This window comes from Homarus americanus, unplaced genomic scaffold (genome assembly GCF_018991925.1).
Source record: "Homarus americanus isolate GMGI-L3 unplaced genomic scaffold, GMGI_Hamer_2.0 scaffold53233, whole genome shotgun sequence".
NCBI lineage: Eukaryota > Metazoa > Arthropoda > Malacostraca > Decapoda > Nephropidae > Homarus > Homarus americanus.
In genome coordinates, this window is record NW_024751660.1 from 5,129,223 (window position 1) to 5,143,781 (window position 14,559).

General features: G+C 36.4%; 1 protein-coding gene across 1 annotated transcript; it reads right to left on the bottom strand.

Moving 5' to 3' along the window:
• Positions 1-1,494: 1,494 nt before the first annotated feature.
• Positions 1,495-14,081, bottom strand: LOC121854795 (protein cereblon-like). The gene is made up of 9 exons (XM_042349580.1): positions 13,775-14,081; positions 10,706-10,824; positions 9,864-10,072; positions 7,820-7,972; positions 7,508-7,650; positions 5,841-6,001; positions 5,323-5,457; positions 4,675-4,868; positions 1,495-3,664 (listed from the first exon to the last, which is right to left on the bottom strand). The coding sequence occupies exons 1-9, from the start codon at positions 13,968-13,970 to the stop codon at positions 3,493-3,495; spliced, it is 1,482 nt and encodes a 493-aa protein (XP_042205514.1). The 5' UTR covers positions 13,971-14,081; the 3' UTR covers positions 1,495-3,492.
• Between the last annotated feature and the right edge of the window lie 478 nt (positions 14,082-14,559).

Consider the following 14,559-nt stretch of genomic DNA (forward strand, 5'->3'; position numbering starts at 1 on the left):
GTTCAACGGTCAGAACAATTTTGAAAGACAGAAAATTCTTGAATATGTAAAAGAATCTATACCAATGCACTAAACTGTGATAACAAAACAAAGAAGTGGATTGGTAAGTGAAATGGAAAGATTGTTAGTGATATGGGTGGATGATCAAAATCAATGGGATTTGCCTCTTAACTCTAGCTGTGATTCAGGAAAAAGTGAGAAGCTTGCATGCTGACTTTGTTGCTAGTAGGGGACGGCTTAATAGGTTCAAGGTAAAGGCAAATAGTGTTTGGACAAAACACTGCCCACAGTTTGTCCACGATTTTAGGGGCTCTGAAAATGATGTTGGGAAAGTGACACAGACAGTGGTAGACCTTGGGAACCAACTCCAGCTTGATATTCATTAGAATGATGTCACACATTTGCTTGGGTCTCATGCTGAAGAATTAGCAATGAGGACCTGATTAAACTGGAGAAGCAAATTTTGTCAGAGGATGAAGAGGAAGGTGAAACTCCAGAACCAAAGGTACTCATTACAAAAGAAATGGTATTTTGTCATTCAATTCTTCTTTTCCCTTAAATTAAGTGATTCGAGATGTATAAAAGGACTTGGGCTATGATACAGTGCACATAGGGTATGTGTTCCGACTTACTGTACGTACATTTCCGACTTAAGGACGGCCTCAGGAACGGAACCCATTCGTAATACGGGGACCCCATGTATATATACTGTAGTTTGTGTGCGAGAGGACTGTGAAGCACGCTGATTCCATTATCAAATGAAAATGATTAACCAAATAGTTTTTGATACATATCTACCAGTACTTCTCTCAAGGTTCAGGCACCAAAAAAAGATACTCTTGATATTCTTGCCACATAGTAATTACTGTACCTGTAATTTCTACCTAAACCTGTATACTGATGTCAGTGTCACTGTCTGGAAATTCCTATACCTATGTTTTTTACAGAGATATGTACTTGTACTAATGTTTTTGATGGTATTATCTCCAGAGGGAAGTAAATGTACTTAATACTCAGATCTGCATATGTACGTATGGATGTTTCTGATGATATTATCACTACAGGGAAATAACTGTACTTGTACTGATGATGTTATTACCATAGAGAAATTGCTGTACCTATTATTTATAGCTAAATCTGTATTTATATTGATATTTGTGAATAAACTTACAGTACTGAATTGAATTTATTATATTATTGTACTGGCACTAAAGTCTGTTTATTTTACTGTATTTTTAGTGCATGAAATGAAGTAATAAACACAATGCATAAAGGAAGAAATGTGGGAGTGAAGTAAGAAACATGGAGGAAGTGTAGTAAGAGGGTGAAGGAGGTGAAGTAAAAAGAAACACTCAAGAAATACAGTAAAAATTTGCAGAGGAAATTAATTAACTGACTAACTGAGGTAAGAAACATTACATTTTCACTTTGAGTTTCATACTTTTTCTTTGAGCTTTGAGGATGTTGGTGACTAAGAGGAGACAGAAAGTGATATTTCAAGTAAGAAGATTTTTTATTTATATGTTGTTTTTATATTATGATTTTACTTTTTACTGAACCCACTGTCATAAACATAATGACATTTTGAAATGCATTTGTCGAGATGTGATGTCAAAGTAAGTGTCCAACAACCTATAATTAGTCGACAGTACATACTTCACTTTAACAAGTTTCACATTGATTCATCACAATAACAACAGTAATGAAATGCGACACCTCAACATATTAACGATACATTTCAATACAATAACGATCAGTAGCGCATGTTGATAGTCACTCTGGGTGGCCATCTTGATGACGTCAGCGAGCGGGGTGGTTTGTTTTGATCAGTGTGTGTGAACAGGTGGTGTGGTGTAACCTACTCACTTATGATGTGATTGTGTTGCGTAACCTCTCCACCTATGGTGTGATCTGTTAGATGATTTACCACTAGACTTCACTGGCTTTGAGGCTGAAGAATCAGTTGGTGGTGGTGCTGGGGAAGCAACACAGTGTGGGGTCAGGGGGCACTAACACCACTCCCTTGCCTGTGATGACAGCAAACAGTCTCATTAAGCAGTTCAAGGAGTGTCTAATAGTTAGTTATTATTAGTTATTAACTCTACATGCAATATTAATGTGTGTGAATAAGTGGTTGTAATTTTTTGTGGGGGTTATAGGGGGTGAAAGTGTCTGAGGGCTGGTACCAATTGACCCATTTAGCATGTAAACCATACTCACCAAATTAACGACCGTTTTCGTGGTACCAATTAGTCGTTAAAGTGAAGTATGGACTGTATTGCAAAATGCTGTATAACATAGTTCATCATGACAGATCACCAACATTCAGTACCATGCACAATATTATGGTAAAGAACATACAAACTAAAAATTATGAAAAGCTAAAGTGAAATGAAGGAATTATCATATCCCGAAGGACTGCATTAACAAACAGACACAAGAATGACAACACCAATGGGTACCTTTCCATCACATTAACTTAACGGCCGTCATGATGAAAAATTAAAGTGATTTAAGAAAAATTCACATCACATGAATGTAACCTGTACTAGATTTTACCTAAACAAAATCCATTTCCCTTTAATCAATGAAGCCCCCTAATGCTTCTTCATACCAAAAATATATAATCACAGTGCACCCTGCAGGCCTCTCAACCAGTTCATTGTCAGTAAATGTATGATAGCTAAAGGTTACTGTTACTGCTTTATAAATGATGTATTTCTGCATACTGTAATTGCACAACACAAAGCCATGAAGTATATCCTAAACTTTTTCTACATACAGTACATTATTATATAGTCTGTTAACAATATTATGATATACAGTATAGTGAGTAAATTACTAATTTGTCAAACTGATTAAATAATGGGAAATGAAGCAAGGTAACCAAAAACAATGTGGATTGCATCACAACAAATGGTTACATGAAACATTAAATATAGGTTAAAAATGTACAGTGATATCCCCATTAGCCAGAACAATTGGTGCAGAGCATTTCCTGGAATGAGAGATTTCCGGGTAACGAGACGACTCTTTCAAAGACGGAAAAAATCCCTCATCCCCGGAATTTTCCGGGTAACGGAAAAATGTTCTCAAAGTTCCAGAAATTGCCCATTACATCATCTCTCAAACCCGCAAAAATATCCCTCATTCCTGGAATTTTCCGGGTATCGGGAAAATTTTCTTGGAATTTTCCGGAAAATGTGCCCCTCACAAAATCGTTCCCAAAGCCGGAATCTTTCGTAAAATTCCGGCTTTGGGAACGATTTTCCGAGAAAATTTCAATTCCGGCTATCAGAGAGTTCCAGGTTTGAGGGATTCCGGCTAACGGAGATATTACTTCACTATTTATATACTTGTGACAATATCCAGGCAGCATTAACTTACCAAGTACAGTTGAAACAGAGGTAATAGATGTCGACTAGATCTGGTTTACTATATTGTACATGTTAGTATATATTTTCCTAGAAGCAGTAACTTCATAAAAGAGGCCTATATTACATGACGCATCTTGCCATCATCGCCATCCCACACCAGCTTAGCTTTAACTGCTTTACGAGTCACACCATAAAACTTTTGTGGTTTAAGTTTACGCTTGGTAGCTGTAAATTTCCATCCCAAGTGACTGTGACAGCTTGAGCAGTTGGCAATCGCCCAGGCATATCTGTGAAGTGAATGACAGTATATACAATACGTACATTGTTCGGCCAAAAACAATTTTCATTGTCATATAACATAATACACTTTACAGGAATGGTAGGACTGTACAGGTATAGACCTTCAAAACCAAAGATTTTCCAAAACCAGTTATTTTCTCCTCTGGTTTAGGTTAATTTTTTTGTCCGTGGCTACATCAAGTGTTACTTTCACACTCACACAAGTAGCTCAGATGAATGTTCTTCTTTTCTTTTAATTGCTTTAATAACAGATGGTGTTTAAAAAACAACAACACTTAACATCTACTGGTAGGCCAAAGATAACATATGAATGACTGAGGACTCGGAAATCATTAAATCCTCAAACCTGGTTTGGTTTTGGTCCCATGGGTCTTATATTTGAGGGTCTATACCTGTACTGTGTGATGAAATGTGGAGATATGCAACTGACTGTGTGGTACCGGTAGTCAAGTTTAAGAAATTCTGGATCAATTTAAAATTTAGGAAAGAAAGGTGATTACCAGATGGCAACTCTAAATGCTGCAGTCCCTTGTAGCCAGTCTTGTAAGGTTATTAACTCTTGATTTCATTTCTTACAACCTCTCCATATCCTTCTTGGCCTACCTCTAGCTCTCCATCATTGCATCTCTTAATGCAGTTGGTCTCCTCCATTGTTTCCATATGCCCAACCGTCTCAGCCTACCTTTATGCCAAATTTTGCCAATATTGTACTCTCTATATCCAGCTGCCCTCTTAGCTTTGAACAAGGTTTCCTGTCTTTTAGTGTTACAAGCACAGCCATTTCACCATTCTCATATCAGTTCACTCAAACCTGTTTGTCATCCTATTTAACCACCCATGTTTCACTGCCATACAACTTCACACTTCTCACACCAGTTGCATACACAAGAGGTATGGAAACTAAAATTTAAAGAAGACAGATGATGGACAGTGCCTTACCATAATGTAACTGCAAATCTATGAATATACAAAAATAGGAAACTGCAACATGACTTACCCTGGGAACCATGAATGTTCTATTGATGGTCTTCCATAGTATGTAAGGTTGGAAGCTTTACTGAGTGTCAGCATCTCATGCACATAACCACCAGGGTTTACAAATGTTCCTTGAGGTCCTTCTACTGACATAGAAAAAATATCTGCAGTGTCTCCTATTACTTCAGTGCACTGAATACAAGTTAACATTTTGCACTGAAATGAAAACATAATTAAATTTTAAAATTTCAACATATAAAATAATTGGCATTTTGCATTGAAATGAAAGTATAAAGTAATTTGAAAATTTAAGATAGCTGACGTTTATACACTATTGACGACACCCAAGTGAAAACTGTTTGCTTATAATCTATATTTTCTCGGTACGTACAGTATATATGACTTACACTGTATACTGCATTGAAATGTGAAAATGTTTTAGATACACAATGTATGAGTTATGAAAAAAAATACCAGTCCCTCTTAGACAAGTCTTAGTACCCAGAAATGTTCACACACTGCACCAACACAAGCTAATCAAAAAAGTCTCTCAAGACAAACAGTCCAAATTGGTAGCTATTTATAGAGGTGAATGACACTGCTAAAAATAGCATGTTAATGACACTAAATTACAATTATTTTCAGAAGTTATCTAGAAACTTTTCCTGACCTTAGAGATGACTGAAAGAATGTATCTAAGGCGCTGTGTGGGAGTATTGAGACCAAGAAGGGCTAGACGATGGCTGTCATCTAGGGGAAGGTTGATAGCCGCCCAGTGTGATAAATCTTGGGGATCACGTGGAAGCTGTAACAAAGACCCACCAATACAATATTTTCTATAGTAATTCCTAACTAAAGTACAGTACATGACTACAAAGTGAAAGTTGAAATGGTCATTCTAATCAGGGTGTACTACGTGAAAACCACATGGATTCTGATAGTCACAGGATTATAACTTAATAACTCAATAGCAATGAAATATAAGTTCATGAACAATGCACATAAAAGTCCACCTACCTGAGTATGGGTATCATTTTGAAAACTACAGTACTTCGATAAGATTTGGTGAGATTTGGTTTGGTCAAAGACAACACACAAACTCTTGATGAGTTTCATGTGTAGAGTTCATGAGAAGCAGATTTAATCGTCATGTACATTGGTACAGAGAAGCTGATTTCTATAACTTACTTTGAGCATATTGGGTTGGATCATAGTACTTTTTTTTATTTCGTTTACGACTCTCTGTGCCAAGAGTAGATCATCGTACTGGTTATACACCCACGACGGCCAGGGGGTTAACCAAGCATTCCAGCCCCTTACACGCCACGAGTTGGGCGTTCGAACTGAAGCTGTAAATAAATGTTACCAATACATCAAGCTGCAAACCACCTAACAAAACTTCTCTGCCATATGACCAAATACTGTACAGTACTGTATTACGATATCTTAAAAAAAAATAAATAAACATCATCCGTTGGAAGTGCTGAGAAGGATTCTACTGGTATTAACTTGGTCACTTAAAAGTGGAATTTATAACAGGACTATTAAGATTTCCCTTTGTCCTTCCATAATGACGATCTTGAAGGTGAGAGCAATCATCAGTCTTTGAAGTTAAGCCATACATTCCATCTTTTATAGTTAAAACAACTTCACCTATGGGATGGATATATCTGAAACACTGGACTTGTAAAAAGAGTAAAGGACCTATGGAGGACTGAGTCATGTCCACAGAAATGAAGAGCTGCACAAACTGTGGCCAGACAGAAAAAAGAAATTAAAGCGACTAAGAAAGAAAGACCATGGAAGGGCAAGTTTGCATGTGAGAATCAATGCACAATTGCCAAATGCTTTAAAAATATCAAGATCTACTGCTGGAGTTTCACCATTGCAGTCCACTGAATGAGTGAGGCATGACAGAACATCAGCAGTTGATCACCCACTACAGAAGCTATTATGTTGACTGTCAAGTAGGTAATTTGTTAAAGTTGTGTCTTTTCATTAATTGAGAATGTGAGTAGGTACTGATTACCATTTAAAAATTCTTTGATCTTGCTGAGATGAAGGAAATGAGCAAATAATATCAAGGGTTGGATGAATTTACTTTCCTTGGGGTCAGATGAATTTTTTAATCTTTCCATGAAAAGGGAAGGTTGCATTGCAGAGATAGTCTGAAGTGTTTGAACGAAGTAAGCATCAGATTACCTAAAGTTTAAAGAATTCAGGGATAAGGCAAATAATTTTTATCAGAGCATATCTACCAAATATATTGTCAGTAACTACCGTACTGTTATTCTACATAATGCAGATAACTTGCACTGTACATGACAAGTTTTAAAGTGAGATTTCCCATACGCTGACCAAGTGGTGTATGGTCAGGCAAGGACTTCTACGTGCAGTACTTTCGTGCAGTACTTAGGAAAATACTCTTAAATGGAAAAAAATTTTCACACACACAAAAATTCACTATGTACAGTAGCAGGACACATGGAGGCACATTCTGAGTTGTGACTGGAAATAAGGAAATATATCAAGGAAAAAGGGGTACAAATCAATAAACCACTGTGGTAAAATCTAAAGCAAGTACAATGACAAGTGCTTACTCTTTGATAAACACCTCTAATGAACTTATCATCCTCATATCTTTAATTTTGAGTCAAAGTCCTACCATAACATCACAAAACAATTGTTGAGTAAATCTGCCAACAGGTGCATCTGTCATAGGAAATGTCACTAATTCCTTCCATAAAGAAATAAAGAAATAAATGAATAATTAAATAGATAAACAAAAAGTTGTCCAGGCAAATAAGCCATTAGAAGAGAGAAAACATTATTCAGCCCAAGTGATTATATCTTACCTAAGTCTCTCGCTTGTGCTACGTGACAATACGCCTCTTGGGGCCGAGGCAGCGTAAGCTTGTCTAAGGACTGCAGACGCATCATTTCAAATGGATTTTCCATTCGAATCTCAGGCAAAATCTGCACTTTTGCCACAATTAATCTGGTTATAAAAAAATCTTTTTAATAAATTAATAGAAGCAGCCATTGACAAGTTAAAATAAATATAAAACAAATATTCTTGGATACTTAGAAGAAATAACTGGTTAACCATATGGTATTTCTTCTTTAAGGAACAACCCAATTTTCATAATCTTTAATACTGTACTAACCCAGTGGTTTCTCGATGAGTTGAAATAACCTTGAATCGTTGGCGACCTTTGGCCTTGATTGATAATGAATCTGTAAAATCTTCCTCTTGGTATTCATAGATTTCTGCTGTTGTCCCATACTTGGCCATTTCTGAATTACCATCTTGAGATATTCTGGGAAAAAAAAATTATATATATATATATATGTATATAATTAATAATAATAAAAAAAAATTAACCAAGTGGAAAAACTAAATCTACATTTGTAATGTAAATGTAAATTGGTGGTCTAAAGTTCTAAACTGCCTAAAGAGACCAGCTCCTTCCACTCCAGTAGAACTTATGAAAAAGTCAACACAGGTATCATCTCAGAGGTACAAAGTCACATACGTACTGTACTGCAATCAAAGATCTTGTGGGGGTAAAAGAGGCAAGACAAATGTTATCTCCTATCTACTTCATTTTCTGGGAATTTGTATATTACACGAGTTTTTAAGACAAGCTACTGTGCTAGATCTGACTTCATACAAATTGCTTACTCTTATCAACCCTTGGCTGCAAAACTGTGAATTTAGGCAGTAGCATACCCAGGTATGTGCCCACCCTTTATGATTTATGTTATTTAATACTTAATGTTGAACAGTGGTACTGTACTGTATACATAATTGATGCCAATATATATTGGATATTGGGGGAATGGGTTATGAGGGGGTCTGTTGTGGGTCGTTCGACCTGTGTCCGGGTGGGCTAATCCCCGTAAAAAACAAAAAACAATCTGGTGGACATGAATTTGTGGTGGGATATAAGTGTGTTAAGAGGGGGTAAGGGTCACAGGTGTGTGGGTTGGGGGTAGGTGGGGCTCAAATGCTGTTTAGTGACCTGTGATTGATTGTGGGTGGGGAGGGTCACTCCTGACAGGTCTGCAGGTTGCAATATTTGCCACTACATTTGCCTCAAGTTACTTGAAAACCTGATTTGTGGTAATATCACTTGCTGAGCTGTCTTTGGATGTAGCACTGTAGCATCCTTCATTTTGTCAGCAACAGATCAAGGAAATAAAGAGGAGGATTCCAAATCAACAGAAAATTAACAATATCTTTCACCCTGCAGCCAAAAAGGTAAGTCAGTTATAACTTTAAGTGTTATGTATTAGTTTTTTGAAGTTAACCTTAGTCAACATTACCTACTGCCAATTACAGAGGTTTTGCTACCTGTTACGTTTTTGCACATTATGCTGTTAATTTATGAGTGATTATTGATGCAGCCTTCATAGAACTGATTTTACCAAATGTATTTTAATTATAGATTCATTACCCAATAGTTTTCTGTTCCTTTTTTTTTTAGTTTAGTGTTTTTACCAATTGCAATATTTTTCTAAGTTAATAACCGCCAACCATCTAGTCCTCCTGTCTATTATAATTAGATACTGTATAATTTAATTGGAACCTAGAGAGTATGCAAACAAAAAATATACAGTATATATAATAGCAGTGATGTGTTTTATTTTTTGGAAAAAAAATCACAATTTGCACAGCTGCTATGTTTCAAAGTGTGCCCCCAATAGTGGAAATGGGGGGAGGGGGGACGCAACTACTTCTCAATTTAGGCTCCTTTATAAATTTCGTTGTTCATCTAAAAGAGTTTTGGGTTATTCAAAATATTTATTTAAATATCAACATGTAATCTATAAGTAATACTGTACTATATATGCTTTATTTTAAAGACAAATTATCATAAAAATCAGCTATAAATACAGTACTGTAAAATGTTTATTATTACTGTTACTATTATTAGTAGTAAATAAGTACTTCATCCCGTCAGATGAAGTACTTAATATTGACCTTAGGATATGTCCAAATACTGCATCCATTTCTTATGGTCTCAAAATTTTTTTGAAAATGTAAGGCCTTGCTGCGCTTGCCTGACCCATTTCCACCACTGGTGCCCCTCCCCTCCCCCTTACTGACATCTTGGCTATGCCCCTGAATATAGGAGAATGTCCTAAACTTCATTTCATCATAAATATATCATACAATAAACAATAAAAATATAATTAGAAATTTACTTTGAATGAACAATGCCGAAAGTGCGATCCTTAGAAATGACGTTGCGAAGCATTGACATGTGCAAAGGATGGAAGATGGTGAGGGGGAGCGTTTGTGAAGGCACCAATACCAGGTTCATCAGGGAGCTGTGCATCAACAATGGAATTGTAACATAGTCGTTTTCCTCCTGTACAGTGCGACCCCGTAACTCTTCTGTCTCGCCAAGGTACTAGAATGCATAACAAAATCAAAGTTCATATACATGTGAAGGATCTAGTTCCTGAAGTTTCACAACATAAAAATAAACCTCTTGCCTTACATTAAACCAAGGATTGTCTGAATACGTATTGTACCAGTCTTGCAAAATGAAGAGTGTCTTGAACAATATATGCTATAGGCTTAAATGTTACTTTAGTCAGTATTAGATGTCAGTAAACATTTTAATACAGTACTGTATACTGTAAACCAATAATTTTGCACCAAAACTCCTGAAACTCTTAAGATGCTGCAGAACATAAAAAAAGTGTATGCACTACTAACTTTCCAATAACATAATTAATCACCTCTCCTAAGAGTATTGAGAAATAATATCCCAGTAAATGTTAAAACTATTAAATAATAACATGTTCAAACTTATAATTAAACAGCAGTAAGGAACTGTACTAAATTTCTATGTAATAACAAATGTAACTAATTACTCAAAAATTAATTATCAGTGCCAACATTTACAGTATGTTCAAAACCCTGATAAAGAATCTTTTTAGTTCGCCTTACAGAGTTTTCTATAACAAGTTACAGTACATTATCTGATAAACATTACAAGACAATTTGATAAGGATTCTAGATGGAGCTTTCTACTCACAACATGTCTAGAAGGTAGGGTAGTGTCGTACTGCTCACCAAAGCCATCGTCGCCACTACCATTACCATCTGGACCATCTGATTCTTCACAACTCTCGTATTCTGCCCAACTGTTAGCATCTGAAATACCAGAACAGGCTATACATGTATCTGAAAATGTCAATGGTTAGGATCAGGGTCCAAGTTATAAAAAAAAAGAAAATAAAAAAAATAACAGGAGCTAAGGCTACAAAATCAAGCATAGCAGTGTCACAGACATAACCTAAAGTTCTTTATTTTTTTTCTATTTTTTATGGCATCTACAGAACCTGTAAATGGCATATTGTACTTAATAACATACATAATTTATCATAAAATTACTGATGTCAACCTTACAATATTAACAATGTATAGATTAGAAGATTGTCTGACTACCATAAAATGATGTCATAAGCAAAAACAGCTATTGTGATACGAAGGGTGTGAATGTCATTCGGAAAACATTGTTTTGTGCACCACAATACCACAGGAAAAACTGAGGATGTACAGTCAGACAAAAGTTGTGTCCATGTTCTGTCCAATGATCACATACAGTCACAGTCAAAAGTCCTGTCTCTTCTCCTGCCATCTTCATAAACCTTGAGATTACGACTCATGAAATTGATGCAGTAGACATAAGTGCATTTCCCCGGTCACTAAGTTTAAATCTCAGGGATCATGAAGCAGAGAGACCAACAGGACTTTTGACTGTACTCTCTCTCTAAAAGATATCTTTATGGAGGGTCCGATGAATTTCCAAATGAACATTGCGACTTCAGTTGGGGTTGCTAAAATCCTTCATAAGATGTGTCATATTGTCTCACACAAATTACTTTTTGAAACAAGTGTACATATGGTTTTAAGTATATTATGTGGGCTAAATAGAAAACTTGTTTGTAGTATTTATCAAACCAGTGCAGTATAAAGGTAGTACTGATATAAGGGCTTACAGTACAGGGTATATGTATTCTGGCTAATTCTTCAAGTGCTCTGAATAGCAGAGTTGCAATAATTATTACACCTATACTACTAGTATCAGCCAAAACACGTGTACTAGAGCAATATAATAACTAGTGCAATTTATTAATAAAGTTAATTATCATATCAATTTATTAAAAGTAAGTTAACAACCAGTACAGCATCACTATACTGGTCATCAAAACCACAGGAACAAACATATTTCTAATACCGAAATAAATATAAGCTAACTTAACCTACACCTTTTTCTGTGTAAAAAAAAAATAGACAATCACCAAAAACCAACCAAACCTAACCTAATAATGGGGGGCTCCAACACCCTCCCACCCCCCTTGTTCATGCCCCCACATCTTGCCTTAATCTGATTTTTACAATTCGGACAACTCGTGTTGTTCGGTAATACACCGTGTTTTCCAAAAAATGCAATGGCCTCAATATTTTTCTGATGGAACTCGGCAATAGACATAAAATAATTGTGTTGACCATTTCCACACAGCTCTTCCACCTGTTCAGCCATATCTGGTACTGAAATACAAAATTTCCCTCCTGATGCACCCATACATTGCTCATTGGCTAAGACAAAGAGCTCTTACCCAATAATAAGTCTCCCCCTCGCCCTGCGCTCCCCAGGAATAATGTTACCCTCACCCTCTACTTCCATTAGCCAATAAGAACTCCCACACCACACATGTGCTGTAGACGAAGAAGTGAACAAATGAACACACAGGAGCAGGAACTGAGGGGAAAGAGCTTCTCCGCCCGAGATAAACAAGGAATGGGACGACTTGTGACAAACAAATTATAATAATATTGTAAAAATAACATCTCGGTTATCTTTAATTTCCGACGAAAATATTATAGAAAAAAAATGTCAGAATTGTCTAAATATTCGGAATAAAATATTTCTAACACCACGAGATAGAACGGTGCACTAATATAAAAAGACCCCAGTTTTGAGTAAAAAAAAAAAAAAACACTAAAAAACCTATTCTCATACCAAAACCTGAAGACACAATGGACGAATATTTACCTTTTTCTTAAGGCAAGAAAGCTTTTAACGTCAATGGAAAAATTTCATCAGGTTGATGCTAAGGACAGGCCATTCTTGTTACGTATTACCCTGGTAAATTTTTCTTTGTGCACCAGTCTTTCTCTCGTTGTTATTAATATGTATTTCATAATGTTTAGACAATTCTAAGACCTTTTTCTTCTGTGATATTTCAGCCGGAAATTAAGGATAACCGAGACATTTAATTTTTCAATAATATTAAATTCGCTCAGTCACAAGCGTCGCCATGCCTTATTTACCTTGAGGATATGTTATCTGCTCATCACGCATGCACAATATTGACTGACGTCATCCAGTCGTGACCAATGATGTCTTGATATCATCACGCTAATTATTTTTTCGACCAATCATATTTGATTTTTTTCAAAGGAAGCAGCCTAGGTAATTTCATTGACCAGTCTGACAATGGCCATGGTGGAAGTTGGTTGTCATTTGTGCTCCTACGATTATTTTAAGTTTATTGCAAAGTTTTACGAGAAAGACGATCATTCTATCCACTTCTTGCGTATCCACTTCTTAGGTATTGTTCTTTCGGACATGGCGCACCCCAGAAGTTTTTAACAACCGAGACATTTAGGTTAGTATAAGCTAGGCCTACCAGGGGTCTGGGGGCAGAGCCCCCAGCTAGGGGTTAAGTTAGGTTTTGTTAGGTTAGATGATTCGTTTTTGTTTTCTCCCCCACCCAAAAAAATCGATTTCTCAGGCTCTTCCTCCATTATTGTTGGGGTGCAAAATCTAGTGATTTCCGGTGGAAAATAATATCAAATTCGTTCGAAACTCATCAAATATCGGGAAAATATATTTTTAATACCCAAACATAGACTGGTGCATGAGTAAAAGTTGATCTTTTATCTTTATATGTTTACCTTCACCCTCTTGTGACCCAATCATAACCTGGGTGAGGTCAATAAGCTGGACCAATTAGCTCAGCCCACACCCTACCTGTATGGTGTAAAAGCCCAAATATTGTACCAAATTTAACACTAATAACAGTTGCCAACATACCTTCATCCACAAGCACCTCCTCCATCAAGACCAGCTCCTGTGGCTGCTCCTCCACCACATCCCCTTGAGCCACATCCTCTCCTCCCTGTTGTCCTCCATCACCTTCATCCATCTCTACTGCCATGTCATCATTCAATTCATCCTCCATCTCTTCCTCCACATCCTGCCCCACACGCCTCTCCTCTCTGTCAGCCATATGTCTCCTCAGTTACGGAGAATAACACATAAAACACCCCAAACCCCAAGACTCGCCAGGAACAGTGTCAGGGATATTACTCAGTCGCTTGTCTCACATCCCTCCACCCACCATCACTCTTTTCACCGACCTAAATAAACTTAAATATCCAAAAGCCGATAATAAATTTCCTGAAGAAAGAGCATCGTATTAATAAACAAAATAACTGATGTGTTATTTTAAATTAATAATTCGATAGATATAAAACGAGGCACAATTTATGGTAAACATCAAATACTTTCAGTGGAAGTGAATAAAAATATTTAAGGTTCGGAGTGTTGGAATATTCGAGCATTGACAAGTTCTTCGATGAGCTGTTTCGCTTTAATAAATGTCAGAAATTATATACCGCAGTCAAAATAAATGTTTCATGATTTGGCCATTAAATTCACCCACAAGGATTGTTAGTGAAGCGCATAAATCATTATTCTGTTCTCAAGTAGTTATGACGTCATAAGCTTCAATGCTTCATCAACTACTTTTGAGACACTGAAGTCCCTTGTTCTCACTTGATGATATTAAATCGGTCTTTATAAAATATATATATATA